Source organism: Ilyonectria robusta, assembly GCF_021365365.1.
Source record: "Ilyonectria robusta strain PMI_751 chromosome Unknown BGZ61scaffold_4, whole genome shotgun sequence".
Classification (NCBI taxonomy): Eukaryota; Fungi; Ascomycota; class Sordariomycetes; order Hypocreales; family Nectriaceae; genus Ilyonectria; species Ilyonectria robusta.
Window position 1 is genome coordinate 527,015 of NW_025764438.1, and position 22,437 is coordinate 549,451.

At 53.1% G+C, this 22,437-nt stretch overlaps 6 protein-coding genes across 6 annotated transcripts; 3 read left to right on the forward strand and 3 right to left on the reverse strand.

Moving 5' to 3' along the window:
- Nucleotides 1–153: 153 nt before the first annotated feature.
- BGZ61DRAFT_344487 (uncharacterized protein) lies at nt 154–2,344 on the reverse strand (the record flags this gene model as incomplete). The annotated part of the gene is made up of 2 exons (XM_046239702.1): nt 154–2,032; nt 2,088–2,344. 2 exons carry the CDS (start codon nt 2,342–2,344, stop codon nt 154–156), a joined length of 2,136 nt encoding a protein of 711 aa, XP_046108215.1.
- Nucleotides 2,345–7,785: 5,441 nt separating this feature from the next.
- On the forward strand, nt 7,786–8,743 carry BGZ61DRAFT_159532 (uncharacterized protein). The gene is made up of 2 exons (XM_046237451.1): nt 7,786–7,884; nt 7,934–8,743. Exons 1-2 carry the CDS (start codon nt 7,852–7,854, stop codon nt 8,651–8,653), a joined length of 753 nt encoding a protein of 250 aa, XP_046108216.1. The 5' UTR covers nt 7,786–7,851; the 3' UTR covers nt 8,654–8,743.
- Nucleotides 8,744–11,205: 2,462 nt separating this feature from the next.
- BGZ61DRAFT_343946 (uncharacterized protein) lies at nt 11,206–12,933 on the forward strand (the record flags this gene model as incomplete). The annotated part of the gene is made up of 3 exons (XM_046239650.1): nt 11,206–11,827; nt 11,892–12,832; nt 12,889–12,933. 3 exons carry the CDS (start codon nt 11,206–11,208, stop codon nt 12,931–12,933), a joined length of 1,608 nt encoding a protein of 535 aa, XP_046108217.1.
- Nucleotides 12,934–14,340: 1,407 nt separating this feature from the next.
- On the reverse strand, nt 14,341–15,177 carry BGZ61DRAFT_528719 (uncharacterized protein; the record flags this gene model as incomplete). Its single annotated transcript, XM_046253297.1, has 1 exon — nt 14,341–15,177. One exon carries the CDS (start codon nt 15,175–15,177, stop codon nt 14,341–14,343), a length of 837 nt encoding a protein of 278 aa, XP_046108218.1.
- A 380-nt stretch (nt 15,178–15,557) lies between these two features.
- Nucleotides 15,558–16,172, reverse strand: BGZ61DRAFT_474117 (uncharacterized protein; the record flags this gene model as incomplete). Its single annotated transcript, XM_046248543.1, has 2 exons — nt 15,558–16,058; nt 16,119–16,172. The coding sequence occupies 2 exons, from the start codon at nt 16,170–16,172 to the stop codon at nt 15,558–15,560; spliced, it is 555 nt and encodes a 184-aa protein (XP_046108219.1).
- A 1,496-nt stretch (nt 16,173–17,668) lies between these two features.
- BGZ61DRAFT_383574 (DNA polymerase delta catalytic subunit) lies at nt 17,669–21,717 on the forward strand. The gene is made up of 3 exons (XM_046242687.1): nt 17,669–18,651; nt 18,701–20,517; nt 20,573–21,717. Exons 1-3 carry the CDS (start codon nt 17,890–17,892, stop codon nt 21,312–21,314), a joined length of 3,321 nt encoding a protein of 1,106 aa, XP_046108220.1. The 5' UTR covers nt 17,669–17,889; the 3' UTR covers nt 21,315–21,717.
- The last annotated feature ends 720 nt before the right edge of the window (nt 21,718–22,437 follow it).

The window sequence follows — 22,437 nt, forward strand, 5'->3', positions numbered from 1 at the left end:
TTAGAAACTCCTGCGATGCACCCCCTGATACCCCACGTGTATTCTCTCCCCTAGCATGTAAAACGCCAATGTGTCAATCCCAAATAGCGCTGGAAAGTATAATTGAGTAGGCCAACAGCCTACAGATGTGGTGAGCCGCATGGTGGCGCCCCTTCACCAGGTGATCCGTGTTTGGCGAAACTTTGGGTCGGGTAGGCCGGGTTGTAGCCCCCGTGTCCCGACCTGGAGATCAGCAACACGGGTCCGCAAGTCAAAGTCAACGGCCCGGATCATGACCCGCTTCTCCTCGGGGATGATCCGAGGCATTTGCCTGACGCCGCTGTTCAATATCGGGTGCTCGGTCATAGCGATAGTCTCCGATTCTTCAAGATTCATCACCCAGGTGCTAATGTGGGCAATCATTTCGCTGTCCCACATACTCTCACGTCGCGCGCTGCTCCGGAGCAATTGAATGGCTTGACGGCGGGTGACAGGGTCTCGACACTTGGTCGCGACAACAAAGAGAGGGGCTATGATTCCTAGGTCGGCTGAAAATCGTGGCTTGATATGTGGTGCCGAGTATCCCGGGCCTGAAAAGATGCCTCCGTCTTGTAGGTGCGCGTTCTGATGTCTATCATAATGGTGACACTGGGCTGGGTCAGGACAACGGCGAGCGGCAGCCCTCTTCTCCTCATCGCCGACAATCTCAAGGCCCAAGTCGACAATAGTCTGAAATTGAGGTAGGAAGGCGTCAAAGTCCGACTCTTGGTCACTAAACATCATCAGGTACAACACATGGCTGTTAGTTTGGAGCATCTTAAGGGCAGCAATCGCAGCCTTTTCTTGCGGTTTGACTGATAAAGAGTGCCGCGAGCTGAACAGGTTTTCGAAGGCATCACCCCATGTTTCAATCTGATTCTTGAATTCAAGGCCATATTCTCGCCATGATCGGGGAAGAGTCCCTTTTCGATCCGTCTTGACTGCGTATAGTCCCTCGATGTACTGCATGATCCTCTCGTTGAGCTTGTCGCATGCCAGTCGCGCCTCAAGCAAGGAGGTAAAATTCTCTGGAAAGCTCAATGGCGAATTTGCTGGGGGCGATCCGGCACCGCTCGAGCTTGGGGAAGACGGTGCTCCCGGCGGCGTAGTTGCTGTTTGCGGGTTGGTGAGGCGGATCACGTAGGGCTGGGGGAAGTGGAAGGCCATGTCGTAAGACTTGGCCTGGATAGCCAAGCGGGTGAACATAGTGACAAGCTCTTCCTCGAGAGGCTCTTCTGGTGGTGCCGATGAATTCGCCAGGAATCGGTCGTGCTGTTGGGTCCGTAACCGCTCGAGAAGACCAAGACCGGTCTGTATTTGCTTTATAGCTTGCCTGTGGTCTCCAATGAAGGAGTCGAAACAAGCTAACAAAACATTAGCCATGATGAGTGTCTTAGTCGACTTTTGATCCTGGGAATTCAACCCGACAAGAGCGTTACAGGCGTCAGAGTATCGCTTAACAGCAATCTGCCAATGACCCATGACGGATTGTTGGCGATGATTGGTGACAGAAGGATTGCGGGCCGCTGGTTCGGATGTCTGCTCAAGGGTCTGGTAAAGAGCGCCAAGGGCAATGACAGCATGCTTAATGGCAGGTTCAGTATGACATTCCTGTAATACACGTCGAGTCCAAAATTCAAAGTCGAAGTAACCGGATAGCTCGTTGGCGGTATGGGTTCGAAAAATCTCAAAATAGGGGCCCTCGGTAGGCGGGAGGCGGAGACTTATGGACGGTTGGTACGCGGTAGGAGATGATGCCAGGGCCAAGGCGGTCCGCTGGACAATTTTCTGGCGGACTCGGCGAGGTGGCAGGACGAATTCAGCACGGTGGAAGGGCAAAGAGCCAACAGGTGACGTGGCCTGGGCCTGGGCGACTATTGGTTTTGGAGCGATGCGAATCTCCTCAAAGGGGCGGGAACTGCGAGTGGGTGGAGGATATCCGATGCATGTCTTTTTGCTCCGTACACATTGTGTACAAGCTGGACGGACCTCGTCGCATTTAATGCGCCGTTGTCTGTTAGGTAGAGGTGAGCTTTTGGATGTAGGATGCGGGGAAGGTGAAAACAGACTTGCAGTTGGTACATCCCGTCTTAACCTTGGGCTTGCTAGTTCGGACGCGCTTTTGTTTTGCTTGGGATAGATGGAGCGCGGAAGCGTCATCTCCTTTTACAGGAGATACTTGAGAGGTAGAAGTAGATGGAACAGAAGTCGGAGGTTGGGTGGTGGTAGCGCTGCTAGGGGTGGTAGAGGAGTCGTTGGAGATAGGGGAGAGGATGTTGAGATCGGGATATAAGTTAGTATAGTTAGGGTTCGTATTTATAGACATATCGTTAAAGGGGTATTGGTGATGGTGATGGTCGGGATCATTCACATAGTGATCGTTTGGCAAAATTGCCGTTGGTGGTGATGCCCTCTTTGTGGTTGGGGAGGTTCCAGGGGGAGTTCCAGCTGCTGCCGCGGCCGTGGCCTCCGCCGGGGGCGAGATAGACTCATCCTTTATCCGGGAGGACATAGGGACTCCAATAATATTGCTTGACCTGGGCTTGAACTGGGTTTGATGGGCTTTTGACTCTCGCGTGTCGTCTCGGTGGTGTCCCGGGTCCGTTGTGTCCGTTTTCAGTCCGTTTTCTGCGGGACCGGGTCGGCTAATACGTCTCAGAAGGATGATGAGAATATGGTAAATGCCAAACCAACGGCGCACCAGTCGTGGTTGCGTCTGGCGAACTATGTGGAAATGGAAGAAAAGGGAAGAAATAGAATCACGAAGACGGCATGGCTGTCAAACCGCCCGGTGCTTGTTCTTGGTGAAGCGGGTCCGGCCCCGGATGGTATTGTCGGCGGTGCAGCGAACAACGTCCGTGGATATCCGTGGAAATTTTAGACCGTCCAGTGTGCTCTCTGGCGGTCTGACTGATGGCTGACGGCTGATGGGTTGGGTTTCTGTCTCGCAGCGTCGCTGGATGCGTGTGCCGGGAACCAGGTTACTGGGTGCGGAAGCGTCGTACTTGTAAGGTCCCAGTCGGTACGGAACGGAGAACCGAAGTGATCTGGTGGGAGCAAACAAGGGACCAGGCGCAGCGGGAGTCGGGTCAAAATACAGAAAAGAGCCAAGAAAATCCGCCGTTTCGTCCGTGGCGGTGGGATGAAGGATGACGGATGAAAGGCATTGCCCAGACAGGCCCTCCAACGAAGAGAAGATTGACTGTCGTCAAGGTGGGATGGGGCTCTTGCCTCTTTTGCAGGTGTGTGCACCCCCAGTGATGGGACCTAACGTGGAAGGCGAGTGGAGGTGGAAGCGGATGTGGGCACTGCGGTGGACTGTGGTAAAATACAAAATACAGGGCAGGAGCCTTACAGGACTACGACGCCCGTAGATTAGTGGGCTCGCGGATTCGCGCATGAGTGGTCCTTCGCCCTCGGGGTGCGCCTTCGCTCTTCGCACTCGCTCGGCTCGAGTCACTCCCTCGCGCCTTCTTTCCCAACTTCATGTTCCCACCTTGCACGAAGCAGGAGGCTCCACCCACCATCCTGCGTGGAACTTGGAGTAGCAGTGGTCTGTGAGCCACTAGGGGACTAGGGAAGCGCTATGTGACAGGGAGTTACCCGCCCAAACTCTCGCGCTTGCCAGGTCGCTCCCAAGGCTGCATAGGCTGGTTCCTGGTTCACCTACCACCGGGGGGGGCCTTGGCATATAGAGAGAGCCGTACCTACCTACCTAGGTACTTACCGATTCACTACACACCTCAGTACAGCCTGCCTGGGGACCTGGCGGTGGGAAACGGCCCCCATCCTTGAACCGACCCTCCATCCCCCATAGCCCTGGAGCGCTTGTAGCCCTGTCGTCATTTTTGCTGTAGGCCAGTAGCCCTGTAGCTCAGGGCTTTTGACAGGGGGCCTCTCTGTCTCTCCACTGCTCCTGTCTTGCGTCGTCCACCCGCAGGTGCACAGGGGCCCGCCCTTTCACGGGTATAGTAGCCGGCATGCCCGTTCAGCAGTCCAGGGCTGGCTGACAGTGACGAGCCGGCTCGCTGGCCCGTTCAAGGCGTCAGGCGCCAGGCGCCAGTGGAGACTAGGTTGCTTTAAGTTATTAGCGCACGCCTACGGGGACATTTCAACTGAGATGGTAGGATTTGTCACAACGAGGCGTCTGAAGCACCGTCTGAGGCGCTGTTTGACGCGCTTTTCGGAACACACACGTGCCTGAGAGCCTAATCCTAGCCAGTTGGGCTTTGTCTTCTAATAGGCCGCCCAGAGCGGGCCAGAAAAAGGAAAGAAAGGAAGAGAGGGGGGGAGGAGAAGGGGGGAAGAGAAGGAGAAGAAAAAGACGACGAGAGGGAAAAAACGATGCTATCCAAAAGAACCCCAGGGTTACCTGCAAACCCCTGACGGAAACCTTCTCAGAGCGGGCGGGATGCGTTATTCCTAACCCCCCTATGGCTTCGATGCAACCCGCTATCCGGGAACCAGCATAAAGAAGGCGCTTGGAAGAGGGACCCTCAGATCCATCCATCGAACATCCAGGCCAAGCACCAGAGAAAACGCCCAGACAGACGCCGCCCAGAGGTGGGAACCAACAGACTCATGATTCAGGGGTGGGGAGTCATGACCACCATGTGAGTCGTTCCAACACCGCGGCTGCCACGGTTAGTTAGCCTGACCGTCGGCACGGATGGGGTCCATCCCTTTGCATCGCTCTGCATCATCGTGAACCAGGTCCAGGCAACAGAATTAAGGCTCTCCCAAATCCTACAGCTCCTCGTTTGGGGCTGAGCTGCTGCGCCTGATCTGCCACGGCTCGGCCATGCATCCTGCACCGAAGGATTGAATCTTCTGCCTTCTTCTTTTCCCGATCGGTGGACAAGATGCTCTACTTGGGACGCCTGGTCAATCATGCTAATCTCTCTCCCGTCCCTTCCCTCCTACTCTCCACGCCTACGCCTCACTAACTCGTGGAGTCGTGGCCGACATGGCTTCACGCCATAGGCCAAGCCAACACGTTACCCGTGGCATCGAACGGTAGTTGGGCACCCCGGTGCGTATGAGCGAGGCAACGTCATTCTCATCAAACTTGCTCGCCAATTCTCCTCATTGCTCCATGCCCCATGCTTCATGCTCCATACTCCACGCGCGATGCCTGGAAGGAGGCGTCTGCGCCCGCGGCAGAGGAATCGTCCGTGTCCATGCCACCATCTCCAATCTCCACCCGTTGCAGGGCGTCACATTGGCTCCATTTGGGGCTTTCAGGGGATAGGTCTCGGGAGAGTTCGTCCCCGTTCTCTGGGTGTGATTAATAACTGTGAGGAAAGCAAATGGGTGGGGTTGGAGTGACAGGACCGGGGGTTCGAGTAAATGTCCGTTTTCAGTAAGGCTGAACGAGTGATGAGAGGCAATACGACCGTTAGTTTATTAGTCAAACTCTGCCAACAATGTGGACTGTGGAATACGACTGTGGGCAGTAAAACCTGTTCCTTAAAATGCCAAGTTGTGTGCTCTGTTTCACGGTGACACCGCTCTCAGGAGCTCGGCAGGCTTCTTCTGTTCCCGCGAGTTGAGAAAGCGGTTGAAATACCAGTTGGTCAGTGGTTCAGCCTTACCGGACAGGCTTTTTTGCCTCCACTGTCGAACATCTCCCAGGCGATTTTACATGTGCTTGACGACGATACCTGTACGGATGTCTTCCCGCAGCAGCGTTATCAAATCGGTCCCACCATATTTCTACACCAACGACAGCACAAAGAAAAGGAAAACGGGCGTGACGATCTCATATTGTCATCATCGCTATCCACTAGGTACTCTGTACCGGAGATGTCGTTAATTCCGGGCTAGCCCCTGCCCCCCAAAAGAGAGGGGCCGACAGATGTTAGATTCATTGCACGACAGCGGGCTAACATTAGCGTCAACTGCCAAGTGTGGCCAGGTTGCCAGGGACTGATCAGTACCGCTAGAAATGCTCCGTAGCCATTAAGTAGGTGTTGTTTCCCCAGGAGCAGTCAGCCGATTGAGTTTCACCGTCCTTCTGTACACCCGGGTAGACCCTGGTACCTTGTGTCTCTTGTCTTCCCTGCCCATTATCTGGTTACAACACCCAATCCGAGTGTCGCCTAGTAGGTAGGTTGTCAATGATCTCCCATGGTCGTGCGTCCTTCTACTGCCAGCCCCTTGGTCCATAGTGCTCCCGGCCCCGGATTCCCGCCGGATGTACACCACAGGGGGCGTGCGACGTAACCAAATTAACGGTTTACAATGCATGGCTCATTAACAGTGTACAATTCGAGTCTGTGCCGGGAAGTCGGGAAGCAAAAGGAGACCCAAGCCGCTCCCCAGGGAAACCTTGGCATCCCAAATTGGGTTCCCCTGATTTCGTCGGTCATAAGTTGTCTCCCGATACCCGATAACCCGCCAGCTTCGGCTCCGAACTCCGGGCTGTTGAAGTGTCCGGACTAGGGATAAATGAGGTGCGAGGAAACCATGTGCTAATTGTCACGACGACATAGCCTCAATGCCCCACGCACCACCTGTTTCTCAGATCCTCAGCTAGATGAGAGGGTCATGGGAACTGGAAGACCCATATCCTTTCACGAAATGGCATGTTTTCTTAGCCATCGTCTCCGCCTGCCTTGCTACGTTCACGTTCCTTCGCATCCTAAGTTTTGTTTGAGTCTCATGTTGGCGCGTCGTTGGCCCGCACGGTATATTCCGTTGCATTTACATGTGCGCTTGTTCATAGAGGAATCAATCTCTCCGGAAAAGCCGTCGCCCTCTCCTAGCAGGGGTGAGCCACGCATTCACAGTAGGGATGGATACCAGCAGCAGCTCAGTCAGTGATCAACTGGATGTGGCCCTGTTGGAACGTTACGTGCAGTGGCGGATGGGGGTAGGGACGAACGGCATCGGCATGAACATGAGCATGGGGACAGAGCTGGTCACACGTATTATCTTCGGGTTGGTTCGTCCTGAGATGGCATCGATCTCTGTTTTCGGACGGATGTGAATTAAGGTTCTCACTGTATCTCCTCACACAATGAGTCAACCCTTCGGCGGCATGACGGTCCTTTTGTGTTGCTCTGCCCGAGTCTTTGGGAAGAGACCCTCGCATCGGTGCTCCTTCGTGCCAATAATTGTCGGCCAAGTGAATGGTCCGTTGGCGGGGATCGGAGCCGCCGGTTCCGTCAGAAACTCCGTTCAGGATCTTCCACGTGCTCCGGCGGAGTTCCACGGAATCCCATCCCAGGCTAGGGGATTAATCCATACTTATGGATTGGTATCTATGTAACGAGTCAACAATGCAGCAATGCCCCAGTTCACAATGCCTGCGTCAAGCGATTAATTGCGGGCCTTTCTTAGGGTGCCACAATTGCCCTACCAGGCAAATGTCACTACAGATGTCACTGGCAAAGTGCTGTCGTTAATTGTTGGTTTATTTTTCGCATCGGCTGACTGCATTGAAACTACAGCATCGGGGTTCATAGTGTGACAAAGTCTCCGATCCCATCAGTACAGGTGTGTAATTCCATATTTCCCTTGCGATAGGCCGATGAAAAAATTCCAAGCTAGTGTACCAAGTTCCGTCCAAATCAGATACTACCAATGCTGCTTTATAGAAATGAAGCTCTGTAATTATGACATGATCAAGATCATAGGTCAACAAAGTACAACCGCTTAATTGACCAATTTAGCGAGGACTCCAATCTAAATTTAATTAAAGAAAACGGAACTTGGACAAAAAAACGTCTCATACCGATAAGGTTCTCAACCATGAATCGGGGTTGGAAATCGACACACAGCTCTAGGGTAGGCTACGGACCAGTGTCATGATGGCTCTAGTGGAGGTACATGGCTCGTGTAGTAAACTCGGTGGAACCACAGGTAACTCCATTACTGATGATCACTGGACCCTGGCCAATGACGCTGGCAGAAAAAAGTTGTTCGGCACTCTGCGCTGCGACAGCATTGTTCTCAGCTCAACGCTACGATCCTCGACGTTCGACCGACCGACGAGACCTCAATTCCTAGGAGACCAAGTCGACAACGAAGCCGTAACGAGCCAATTCGAAACTCCGAGGTCGCTACATCCCGCTCGCCCACCATGTCACAAGACGAAGCGCACCCGTTGCCCCCGCGCAATCCCTTCATCCACAACTCCGCCATTGCGGGCGCCATCATTGCGCCCATCGTGATGGCACTGCCGCCCCGAAAGATGGATATCCGATTCTTCGTCCTTGCTGGCGCCTTCTCCCTGTCCACTAACCAGCTTGCCTACGAATATACGGGTCAATCCATCTACGGCCGGTTTGGCAGCCGCATGGGCTCCATTGTCGGCACGGAGCTCCCCGAGGGCGCCAAGCGAACACAGCAGCTCCTACGAGAGCATCGCGAGCGCGAGGCCGCGGAGAAGAAGAGGGCTGCGGATGAGAAACAGGGTCTGGCAAAGGTGCTCAACGATACCTGGATGGGCGGCGAGAGCGAGGATTGGCGAGAGAAGCGGGCAGAGGAGCACCGCAAGAAGTTCGAGGAGGGCAAGGGCTTTGGGGACATCATCATGGACCAGGTGTCGGATGTGTGGAACGGCAACTGGGGCAGCGGCGACAAGAAAAAGAATGGTGAGGCGAGCTCGAACAGCGACGAGAAGAAGTGAACGAAACGAAAGCCCGAGGATTAAAACCACCAACATAGAGACAGGGATACCGGCACCAGCGAAGGGCCGGCCAAACGCTGCTATGTGTACAACAACCACCTGTACCATATTTACGAAAGAATGGCAGGAGATGCGACCAGCGACAAGCGTGGATGGCGAGAAGACATCGCCGGGACGCCCTTACGGATACATGTACCAAGTCCACCAAAATCTGTACTTATAATTGACGAAGCTCTCCGACACCCACCTACTCAACAGTCTACCACGATATCGTATGGGTGCCTCATTCTGTAGTGTGACTTGGGTTTGATGACTTGGCATGCATTTATTTGCACGAGTCATACCGTGGGAGCTGCCTGAAGCACCATTGGTTTGCAGATGAAGCCTCATCAAAGGGGATGGTGTGATTGTTTGGCCTATAAGTTCCGGTGGTCATCAGAGTAAGATTGGGGGCTGAACGGGAACAGGCGCATTCCATCATGCCGAACCCGTGTGCTTGCGGCGTCAAGATTCAACGGCGATGGCGGAGTCCCGCACGGGAGTGCCGAAAACACACGGAAATATTGACTTTGCCTGGAGATTCACGCTCCGTGTGCGGTGATTGAGTGCATGGTACGCGTCGCTAGGACAAAGCTGCCCTGCCCAGGAGACGCTCGGTAAGTCGGCATATGTATGTGTAAGCTGTAACTTCAGTATCCACATGGGGGCATCTCAATACGGGTGTATTCGTCACCATGAGCGTGGCTGCAGCTGGTCCCACAGTACCAAGACCGTGGCTCAGCTTCAGCCACCCGCGTACACTCATCGTTTGTGCTCCAGCCTTGTGGGTAAGAAGCAATGGCAAAAAAGATCAGATGGAAACGAATGGACCCATGTTCGAGGGGGAATGGCGGGGGCCAGGGCTGTGAAGGGAGTTGAACGATGGAGGACGCATGTTGATCGGGGAAAAAGAAACGAGCCAGGACGAGAAAGTGCAGACCATTTTCAAGCAAAGGGTGCTCTGTTTCGTGTTTGAGCCCGACATCGGTATGCCATTGACGACAGCTGGCCGCCCACATTGGCGTGTCACATGAAACATGACGGGTCGCAGAGGGAGCCGGATGTGTCGTCATGTGTGGATATGGGCCGGCAAAGGGTTTGGCGGGGGGAGCAATGGCAGCATCCGGAACATCTCGAGCGTGATCTCTGCGGCAGGCTGGCGAGCGATTGATGAGGGGGCTCTGTCTCGCGTTTCCAACTCTGCCTGTTCCGCTTCCGAGAGCCTGGCTTGCAATGCACGTAGGTATGGCGTCTCGGAGCGACGTGTGTCGTTGGTGTGATCTTCCGACGAAGGCCCTACCGCGACAGGGGACCGCATCCTTTGAAATACATACAGTAGCGTCATGACGTCCTGCGAGGTTGAGAGTGGGGAAGCTTGCGAAGCAGCAGCAGAAGCAGCCTCTCTTGTCTCTTTTCTCTTCTCCAAGCTGTGGCAACGAGGTGAGTCCGTTCGCGGGAACCAACCGCACGTAGGCCGTAGGGCACATTCCCCGTGGCCAGCTGGAGGTAGCCCAGTGGACATGGTTACGAAGCCAAGGCCGCAACACACCACAAAGCTGAAGCCGGGCGGCTTGCACTTTGACAGCCGCGGCGTGAAGTTCTAAAACTGGAACGGTGCCAAGGCCGCTAAACCCAGTCGGGGCCGGGGTTGACCAGGCGCTGCATCAGCACTGCCCCGGCACTGCACGTCACCGTGCCTCACAAAGTCAGCAGCGACAAGTGAGTGACCAGAGAGGCGAACATAGGTTGAGAGCTGTTAGTAATTAAGGGAATAAAGAACAAGGAGGGTTACTTCTTCTGACGGCCGACATTGTTGGCTTCTTTCCCTTTTCCCATCTTTCCTCCCTTTTCCCATTCCCCTCGTTTCCCCGGTCTCTCGCTTGCTGCCTCTCGTCTCGCTTTGCGCGACCAGCAAATTGTTGCCACGACCACCACAACGCCAGGGACCCCAAAGTCGAGTCTTTCGTACGTTACGGAGTACGGGCTGTCCGAAGACCCGCAAATTCCAACGCGTCGCCAGCTCTCCAGGGCGCAGATCCGCCGAATCAGACGCCGGCAACCAGCCCAAAGCTGCCCTGTTCCGGGGCCAACGTCACCTACATAGGTAGTGCCCCCCGTAGGCCCTTTCGTTTCCCCAAAGGCCCTGCGCCGCCGCCTTACTTTACGGCTTCTGCACCTTGCCGCGCTCCTACAACAGCCAAGACACCGCCCGCGGCCCCTAGAACCCTACAATCACCAAACAAAGCCGGCAGCCAGTCAGCCGCCGCGGCACCTCACAGCGACAGCCTTCTTCTAGACATCAAACAAACCGCCCGACGCCGCATTTTTGTCTCTTCTTTTCTCCTCCAACCAACTCACTCCTCCGCCTTCACCGTTCACCGACCGACCTCGTATCCGATTCCGCCGTACCGCTGCAGCTAAAGGGCACCGGGCCCTTGGTTCTAGCCCCGTCGGACCTTTCTCCCCTTTCTTTCCCTTCCAACCTCAACCTCGTCTCTCCGCCATCCAACACCATGGCTTCCCACGACTACTACCACGGCCAACAACAGGCCCCCTATACCAGCACCCAGTCTCCCTCGCCCTACCACCAATCTAACAACACGCCATCACCCTCATCAACACCAGCTCCTCCCTACCAGGCCACGTACTCCGCGCCTTCGTATCCTCCCCAAGGCCTTCACGATACTGCGCATAGCAGCCCCGTGAATCAGCAGCCTGGCAACGGCCGCCCCGACCAGTCTCCCTTCGACTCCGTCTTCGACGACAACGCATATCCCATGAACAATCAGAGGCCGTCACCCCCCGTCCACTCCCATTCGGGTGACCTCTCTCAACAGCAGGGATACTACCACCAAGACACCAGCTACTATGGCGGCGCGGGCCATGACCGACCCCTGCACAGCCAGGAGGATATTCCTCTACAAGACCGTCCGATCAAGGACACCGAGATGAACGACCACATCTACGACGCGCCCGGGGGGCGTTCGGGACGCAGCAAAAAAGATAAGATGAAGGGCAAATTCGGACTCGGCGAGCTGGGCATGATGGGCGCCGACAAGAAGCGTATCCCTTGGGTTGTCTACATTTTCACCCTCGCTCAGGTTGGCGTGTTTATCGGCGAAATCGCCAGGAATGGTATGTTTTTGCCCTTCGGAGATGCTATTCGACATTCCTAAGAACTTGACTGACCACTTCGCAGCTGTTTTGACTGGTTCACCCATTATGATCAAGCCCTCGTTTAACCCCATGATCGGGCCTTCGACCCAGGTCCTCATCAACATGGGTGCCCGTTACGCGCCTTGCATGCACAACGTCAAAGGAATCCAGGACTCAAAGGTCGAACTTCTCTTCCTCTGCCCCAATGCCACCAGCAACGACGATACATGCGACCTCCAGACTCTCTGCGGCTTTAGCAAAAGCGTTCCCAATCCCGAATGGAACAACATCAACCAGAGCCCCGAGCCTAACCAGTGGTACCGCTTCATCATCCCCATCTTTATGCACGCCGGCCTTATCCACATCGGTTTCAACATGCTCCTGCAAATGACCATTGGAAAGGAAATGGAGATGGCTATTGGATCCATTCGTTTCCTCCTGGTCTACATGAGCGCTGGTATCTTCGGCTTTGTTATGGGAGGTAATTTCGCTGCTCCCCTGATTGCTTCGACTGGTGCCTCTGGTGCATTGTTTGGAATTATTGCGCTTACCCTTCTCGATCTGTTTTATTCGTGGAAGGAGCGGAAGAGTCCGATCAAGGACCTCATGTTTATCCTTGTTGATATGATCATTGCCTTTGTCTTGGGACTCTTGCCTGGTTTGGACAACTTCTCTCACATTGGTGGTTTCTTGATGGGTATCGCTCTTGGTGTATGTGTTCTCCACTCCCCCAACGCTCTCCGAAGAAAGTTGGGCGAGGATCTTTCTTACACTGCGGTTTCGCCCGGCACCACCGAGACGCCTCCCCCCTTCTTCAAGAACCCAGTCGGTTTCTTCAAGGGCCGAAAGCCCCTCTGGTGGGCGTGGTGGCTTGTCCGAGCTGGTATGCTCGTCATGATCATCGTCGTCTTCATCGTTCTTATCAACAACTTCTACAAGTACACCAGTACCACCTGTTCATGGTGCAAGTACCTCAGTTGTCTTGTGAGTATCTTCCACACTAGCGTGGAGAGAAGAAATACGTGCTAACATGTTAATAGCCTGTCAATGGTTGGTGCGAAGTTGGAACGCTGAAGAGCTCTTGAGCAAAATTCATGTGGGATTAATCCGGACCAGTGTTGAGTTGGATAAATATTACTTGGGGATCACGGAAGGTCTTTTGGACAAGAATGCCCTGGCCGCTCGGGACAGGAGGGTTCTTTGAATTGCACAGCGTTGGCGTTCAAGTTTGAGAGGGTCGCTGTTTAAGATTCACAAAGAATGTCGACCAAGGCTAGATTTTAATGAAGCCATGACTGTACAGCATACATACATGGGTCCCGGGGTGTGATTTTGCATTATTCGGATCTGGGGCATATGGGACGTCCCCGGCAAGAAGCCGGCGGTCAGAAGTCCCTGAGCACTCACAGGGTTGCATGGACATGTGAGATTCCATTACATGAGGCTGCATGTCTCGGCCCTGGTCGACACGACGCCAGGTCATGCCATACCCCGCAGACCTGTTGTGGCTGCAGCCGTATGACTAAAGGGATGATCCTGGACAAATAATATCTAGGTACTTAGAGTAGAATAAATGTCTCGTCTTTTCTCGTCTTTTCTCTTCATTTTCTGCCTCTCTTTTGCTTTCATTTTCTGTGGATGTCAAGCAAGGTGCGGTTGATTGCCGATGATCGATCCCCTGACGGATAAGGCTGCCTCGACCTCACAACACTACACGTCGGACACGTTGTGGTCACTGTCGTGTTGATCGAGGTGTGTTCCATGTCTAAATCGTGGGATAACCAACGGTAGGAGAGATCCATGGAGTAAGTGCTTCTCGGTTTTGTCTATCGTTGCTTGAATTTGGATGATGAATACCTTTTTTGCATGGCTTAGCTGAAATCCTGAGAGGGATGGGGATGCATTTAGAATGGATATCTGACTGTTGCTTTGAAAACACACACTCCTTATATTTTTGCACCTGATAAAGTAGCCTAGAAATGCTAACTTGAATCGGGACAGGTGTGAGCCGAGGGATCGTTAATGTCAACGTTGGGGAGTAACTCAGCGAGCCTGATGTGGCGTTTGGAGATGACTCGGAGTATGCCAAGGCCCCCCGCTGTCGTCACTGAGGATTTCCCATCCCATATGCATGTGCTGGTAAGTAACTTCGCTTGCGGCCCTTGAAAGATTTCATACGATAGTGTGTACGCCATTTTGTATAGTAAATATGAACCTGAATTCTCAATGTCTTTACACCCGAGAAGGGTGTTGGGGATGGTTGTTGCCGTCGCCGCCGCCAGAAGATATCATAATAGAGAGTAGTTAAGCTGCAGGAAATGTAGTCTCACTAGAGAAGGCAACAATGGCATGATGTATTGAAATAGAGAGTAGTTAAGCTGCAGGAAATGTAGTCTCACTAGAGAAGGCAACAATGGCATGATGTATTGAGGATGTAGTTTAAACATTACCACTGTTCCTCGAATGTATCCCCGGCACTCTTTCGCCATCCACTATGGGCGACCCTCGCAGTCAATATTGTAAGTACACCAGTGACTACCGACAACATTGTCGTCGTCGCTACGCAACTTCCCATCCTGGCGGTTCTGAACCGAAAAAAAGAAACTGTCCGATTGACACGACTGGTCGTCGTAGAATGCGCAACATCCACCATTTACCCTCACGCTGGTCATTTTATTATCGAGACCATCCGCAACCCTTTGGCACACTTCATAAGGGAGGCGTCGACGATGCCAAAAGCTATCATGGTATGTGCACCGTGCGGGATCGTTTCCCCCAGCGAGATCCTCGCTGGCAGAGTATTGGAGCGTCATGAATGAGCGACCCTCCTGAGCCTTTGCCTCTGGAGCAGGGCTTGACTCTTCCTCTGTGCGATCCCAATCAATACTAAATCGATAATCCGGAAGGTAAAACGTGACGCTCTTTTTCGCCACACTTGCGGCAGCATCAGCCGCGACAGTCAAACAGTCGAGGTACCGATCATCCTTGAGGATCTTCTGGACAGTCTTCGAGTTTTTGGCGGCATTGATTGCACTTTGGGACGGCTTTTTCCGCGCTCCAGTGCTGAACTCCTTGATGATTTTAGGCGTACTCCCAGACACTCCCTTGAACAACTTGGGGATGACCTGCACAATTGCTCCCCCAAAGCCGGATGAGTCCATCTGGTTTTGAACGATGTTTAACTTGTCATATTTAACAACGTAGTTTGGAGGGATTTCGTTGTTCGAAGGAACAGGCATGTCGTTAGGATACAAGGCAATCATGCCGTCGACTTCGTCCATGGACATGTTGGAAAGGTCGTCCGCCATATCAGCCCACGCTCCAGCCATGGCCAGGCTGACCCAGCACCACCCGCCGCGTGTTCGCTTCTTTTGCTCATCTGCCCTCTTTTGTATCTCATTGATAGCCTTGGCATGATCGACTCGGCTCTGGTATGTCTCTCTCTTGCGCTTCTCGTATTCTTGCGTAGCTCGGCAGCTATGCTGGACCAAACGATCGCCACCTTCCCAAAATACTTGTAGTCAAATGTGTTCGAGTCCTTGCACTTAAACTTGGGGTTGCTGTCCTTGCCGCACTCAGGTTTATAAGTGCCGTCTAAAGTGTAACCTTGCCTGCGCGAAGCTGCGATCTGACCACTGGGGCATTTCTTGTCGTCGTCGGCGAGCACTTGGGATTTTTCGTGGAAGAATCCTGACCCCCAATGGAAAGGTCAATAATTTTCTTTGGGACATCTGCCTCGATTCTTGTTTTTGTCCTTATCTGACGTTGGGTCGACGCACTTCTTCCCAGTGGAGTTGGGTTTTTGCTTTCCAGAACAGGACCGACACATCTTACCATTGGCTTGGATTTGGTCCTCTGGACAGCCAGAGTCTTTCCACACGCATGCTGTACCATCGGCGTTTGGCGTTTTGTTCTTCCCGCAGTCGTTGCATTTACCGGATTTGTCTTTGACTTGTTGGCCAGGGCATTTCTTACATGGCAAGAGGTTGAAGCATTTGTCGATCGTGTCACCAACCCGTTCCACACCAAACTCGTTCAGAATTGCAGCCCAAACTGCTTCGTACGCCTCTGAGTTACACGACCTTGCTCGCGCTTCAATTTTTACGGGATTCTCATGATGAAGCGAGGAGGAGGCATCTACCACCGAAGTGGCATATGCTGAAAGAATGCATAGGAATAATAGTAGTTTCATGATGCAAATAGAAATTGACTACCAAGAAGTTCATGCAATGCCAAACTGACGAGAAGAGCGACACTTTATGGGACCTACCGTGGAGAGATATCCTTGATCGCAGAGACGTGACCTTGGATCACACTTGGACATGTCGGATCCTAGTCATCAATGTTGTTCCAGCCGAAATCTGATGATGAGCACAAACTATATATAATAAGCTTGAGTTGACGACCAACAACGAACCCCATCTTGATATTTGATTTTGCGCTTCCCTAAAAACAAGAGGTTCGGTTAAACGTGAAAACTGTAGGAGTATTAACCTCGGCGTTGAATTAGAAGCAAACTAGCAACCAGTAATCAGCGCCCAATACCTAACACGATGCCCGCAAGCAAGGTAACTGAACAGAGATTTCTAATTTTAGTACTGATTCAGTATTCGTCGGCCTGCACACAGTCACAATAAACTTGGGCACACTTGCCCGATTGACTGGAGCAGGGAGTAAAAGTGTCACAAAATGACGAACGTCCCTTGTGAGACCGCATACCCCCCCTTGTACCCTGTGCAACAAAAAGCACAGTTGTAGCCCTTGACGCCTTCTTCTTACTTCGAAGGCAAGGAGTTTCGCCCAATATTCTTGGCTAGTACAAATAATCATGGAATCCTTTTTTCGAGTTCTCACCGCAATTCTGGCCCTCTCGCTACCCATGGCAGCTGAAGCCTTCGAAACCCGGCTGTATAATACCAAACACTGCACAGGCTTGTCCGCGGTAAAAAAAAAAAAAGTGAGCGTCACTGAAGGATGTGTGACAGACCGCGTCGGCGAGATGGCGGGCGTCATCAACGAATGGTCAAGCGAAGCTGACAACGGCCTCGTCCTGGCCATGTTTAGCGGCTCAGAATGCTGCCACGCCAACTTGGTTGCGACCTACGACTGGGAAGTGCGATGCCTAGAGGTTCCAGCCGAGGTGGGAAGCTGGAGGGTGTTGGATCCAAACAAATCCGATGAGGGCAAATCGGGGGACAACTATTTATGTGGATAAATGATTTTGGTGAAGTCTTCTTCTCACACGCGTTGTCTACCTACCAATGGCTTTGATCGTGGATTCGACAGCGAGCTCCTAAGGTTAGAAATATTACTGCTTGCAAAAACCATGAGAAGAGTTTACCACAAGAAATATTGTTGTGATGCCGAATAAACCGAGAGAAAACCCTGGATGCAACTCCCAACGTCCAAGGCGAGAATGGATGAACATGATAAACCGCCAAGTTGGACTACCTCAATTCAGATTCAACACGCTGCTTGATGGTATCAATTTATCTCACAAGCCCCCGATTTTAACCGCAAGACCTGTGGGAATATTATGTAAAATTGACAGAATTAATACAAGATTCCCGTCACTACGGATGTCCAAGTGCTCTAACTAAGGTACCTAGTGCTCATGCTGTCCCAGGTTGAAGTACAAAGCTGGTCGGATTATTGGCAGATTCCCGATACATCAGCTACTCAACTGGAGTGAACTACTAATCTGCCTGGACGAACCAAGCTGCTACATCTTTCTGCCTTAGGCAACAAGGAACGCCAACTCACGTGCTACTCATTAACGACCTGGCGACCGGAGTGGGGCAGTCACGTCACGGTCGAGACGTCGCGCTTCGCGGTGCGGATCAATTAAGTCGTGTCGTCCATTTCATCCTTTCCAGAATTTGCCTGAGTGTTGTCCCCCAAGCAAAAGCCGAAGTCAACAAACAACAATCCGTCTCCATTTCCCCCTCCTTCATGACGGCCTAGCTCTGGCTCTGCTTCTTCTCTCCTCTTTGCTTCCTATCTCCTCCTTTCTCAGTTTCACAACGTGAACCGTTCACACCATGGCGAGCGTCATCCTCCCCCACAAGCGGGTGTTGAGCGAATCCCTCACCCGCCAGAACCTCCCCTCGACGCCCGCCTCCGCCAAGAAGCGCAAGGTCGAGGCCGTTTCCTCGTCGCCGGCTCCCCGATTCAACAGCTCCCAGAATAACCCCCGATCGAAGCTCGCCTCCAGTCAGCCAAAGAGCACATTCGAGCTGGAGGTCCTCGAAAAGCTTAGCCAGGACATCTCAGATCTGAAGCGCAACAATACGGAAAAGGATCAGGCATGGGCACGACCGCCTGTTGTCGACTTCCTCCCCGAACGTGACAGCTTGTGTTTCCAGTCCATTGAGGCCGAGGAGGGTACACTTCATGGTGGCAGGGCCACCGTGAAGCTTTTCGGTGTCAACGATGTGGGAAACTCCGTCATGCTGCATGTGACGGACTTCAAGCATTACCTTTACGTCGCCGCTCCGATTGGTTTCCAGCCCAAAGATTGTGCCGCTTACAAAGCATATCTCGAGACACAAACTGCCCAACATCAACCGGCAGTTCACTCAGTGGCGTTGGCCATGAGGGAGAGCATCTATGGCTTCCAGGGCAACGTTGCTAAGCCGTACCTCAAGGTCACTGTCACAGACCCCAAGTTTATCCCGAAAGTTCGATCGACCATTCAGTCCGGCGCCGCAAACTGGAAGGGCATGTGGAAGTTGAGAGAAAAGGAGGAAATTGAGACCTATGACAACATTCAATACGTGCTACGGTTCATGGTCGATTGCAAGGTAAGCACTCCGCACTTCTGAATTCAGATGGAAGCTCACAATTTTAAAGGTTCAAGGCATGTCATGGGTAGAGGCACCGGCCAAGAAGTTCAAGCTAGTCCCCGACCACCTTCGACAGTCGAATTGCCAGATCGAGGCTGAAGTGAGCTATCTTGATCTCGTAGCACACAAGCCTGAGGGAGAATGGTCCAAGATGGCACCCCTACGAATTTTGTCCTTCGATATCGAGTGTGCCGGCCGAAAAGGAATTTTCCCTGAAGCGAACTATGACCCCGTTATCCAGATTGCCAACGTCGTCACCAGATACGGAGAGAAGAAACCCTTTGTTCGAAACGTTTTCTGCCTCCAAGACACGAGCTCTATTGTAGCAACCCAAATCCTGGAGTTTCAAAAGGAGGAGAAAATGCTCAGCGACTGGCAGAAGTTCGTGATCGAGGTTGACCCAGATATCGTCACCGGTTACAACATTGCCAACTTCGATTTCCCATACCTACTCGACCGAGCACACCATCTCAAGGTCAAGGGATTCGAATACTGGACTCGCCTCCCCAGTGTCCCCTCCAAGGCGAAAGAGACCAACTTTTCAAGCAAGCAAATGGGCAATCGAGACACCAAAGCTACCAACATCAATGGCCGCCTGCAGTTGGATCTCCTGCAACTGATTCAGCGCGATCACCACCTTCGAAGTTACACGCTCAATTCCGTGTCGGCTCACTTCCTGGGCGAACAGAAGGAGGATGTTCACTATACCATGATTACCGAACTATTTAACGGTACCCCAGAGTCACGACGTCGTCTCGCGCTGTACTGCTTGAAGGATGCATATCTCCCACAGAGACTCATGGACAAGCTTTCATGCCTGGAAAACTACACTGAAATGGCGAGAGTCACGGGTGTGCCGTTCAACTTCCTGTTATCAAGAGGCCAGCAAATCAAGTTCGTCAGTCAGCTGTTCCGAAAGGCCCTGGAGCAAAAACTTGTCATTCCCAACCTGAAGTCCAAACAGTCGGATGATCAATACGAAGGAGCTACCGTCATTGAGCCGACTCGAGGCTATTACGATGTCCCCATTGCTACGCTCGATTTCGCGTCGCTGTACCCCAGTATTATGCAGGCACACAACCTCTGCTACACCACGCTATTGATGAGCAAGAAGGATATTGAGATATTTGGTCTCAAGAAGGACGAGGACTACATCGTCACCCCTAACAACGATATTTTTGTCACCTCGAAGCAAAGGAAGGGATTGCTGGCGCAGATTTTGGAGGAATTGCTCTCTGCGCGAAAGCAGGCCAAGCGCGAGCTGGCGATCGAAACAGACCCGTTCAAAAAGGCCGTATTGAACGGTCGTCAGCTAGCTTTGAAGATTAGCGCCAACAGTGTGTACGGTTTGACAGGTGCCACGACCGGCAAGCTTCCCTGTCTCGCGATTGCCAGCAGTACGACCAGTTTCGGACGGCAGATGATTGAGAGGACCAAGGATGAGGTGGAGAAGCGATACAATATTGCCAATGGATATTCGCACGACGCCCAAGTCATTTATGGCGACACTGATTCGGTCATGATCAAGTTCGGAACCAAGGATCTCGCAGAGGCGATGAGACTGGGCGAGGAAGCATCGAAGTTCGTTTCGGAGAAGTTTATCAAGCCGATCAAGCTGGAGTTCGAGAAGGTGTATTTCCCGTACCTGCTCATCAACAAGAAGCGATATGCGGGACTATACTGGACGCGGCCCGACAAGTACGACAAAATGGACACGAAGGGTATCGAGACGGTACGACGAGACAATTGTTTGTTGGTGCAGACGGTGATTGAGAAGGTGTTGCGAATGATCTTGATTGACCAGGACGTGCCTGGAGCACAAGTGTAAGTTCCGATGACGGTCCGACAGGGATATTGGATGCTAACAGCGGCACTTTAGTTATGTCAAGGAGACGATCGCAGATCTGCTGCAAAATAAAGTCGACATGTCGAAATTGGTCATTACAAAAGCGCTCACAAAGGACGATTATGCCGCAAAGCAAGCCCACGTCGAGCTGGCGCATCGGATGAAGAAGCGCGACGCGGGCTCGGCGCCGGGACTCGGTGACCGAGTGGCCTACGTCATGATCCGAGGCGCGGCGGGGGCCAAGAACTTTGAGAAATCGGAGGATCCCATCTACGTGTTGGAGAACAATGTGCCTATTGACACGCGCTACTACCTGGACAACCAGCTAGCCAAGCCACTGGGGCGCATTTTCGAGCCGATTCTCGGGGAGACTAAGGCACGGTCGCTACTGACAGGGGACCACACACGGACGATTTCGGTTGCGGCTCCCACGGTGGGGGGTCTGATGAAGTTCGCCAAGAAGACGCAGACATGCATGGGTTGCAAGAAGCCATTGACGGGTAAGGAGGAGAAAGAGGGGGCGGTGTGCGCCGACTGCGCGCCGCGTGTCGGGGAGCTATACAAGAGGACGCTTGATCGCGTGTCGGACCTGGAGGTGCGATTTGGGCGACTGTGGACCCAGTGTCAACGGTGCCAGGGGAGCATGCACTGCGAGGTGATCTGCAGCAGCAAGGACTGCCCGATCTTTTACATGCGAATGAAGGCTAAGAAGGATTTGGAGGACGCCGGTAAGGAGCTGACGCGGTTCGATGCGGACCAGGCGGCGATGTGGTGAGAAACAGGGCAAGGGGAAGCGAGGGAATGCGATGAGAAGCGACGGCAAGCGAGGAGATGTGAAGCGATGAGGTGGAAACGCGGAGAGGCGGAGAGGCGGAGAAGGCCGGGGATTCGGGGACTCGAATGGAAAGATGATGGCGCAGGCATAATTACTGCAACTGCACAGGCATATCGCAGGCGCAACGCACAGGCATTGGCAGTGGGAGGACATGGGATTTTGATGTTGTCGTTGAATGTACGTAAGGCGTTCCGGCGGGGTTCAGGGTTTCCGGGCCAGGGTTCTGCGGCCAGGGACAGATGCAGGGCCCGACGTCATTGCAGATGGTTTGTCTTTAGATTTTACGTATAAGTTTGGCTCTGGGCCAGTAGGAATGTAGGTGAATGAAATGGAAGAGTGGCAGAAATTACAGAAATGGACGACATGTGTAAGAGGGAACGTTTGCAGCGTGAGTGGCGTTGCGTGTTGGCGGGGATGCACTTGGCGTGGCGGAGGCAGTTGGGATGCTCGTGGAATCATTGTATGGAAGAGCTGAGGTGAGAAAGGGACCATTTTGGGGCAAAGGAGAAAACGGTGAGTAGCAAGGTGGCGCGATGCAAGGTGAGTCGGACGTTTTGCCGGGGCAGCGTCGGCACCCCTTGGAAGGCAGAACGGTCGAGGCCTGGTCTGGAGGGATTGCCATGTGGCGGCGTTAGAATAGAGTGGGCGGACAATGGAGAGATGATGAGCAGACCGACGGTGAGGCCTGGTAACAGGGGCAGCGAGGATGTGGTGAAGCGGTTGGCACGGAGGATAATTGCTACGTAAACGGAGCAGACATGGAGCAAGCGGAGTGGGTAAAACCGGGACGGAGGGGGAGAAGAGCGGGAATAATCGGAATCAGGAGAGAGGATACGCGGGTGGTCTGTGGGCGTTTGGGTGCTGGGTGATAATACGATATTGCTGCACAGAAAATGGGAATAAAATTGGATCATGAAGATTCATCGTGTTGATGGCCAGGGAGGGGAACACACCGGCGGGTGGATGCGGGGGGTTGGAGTAGTGGCCGAAGATGGGAGGCGGATCCGAGAGACGACAGGAGAGAGCGAGACTTACAGACGGGCTTAATGGAGAGTGGCTGGGT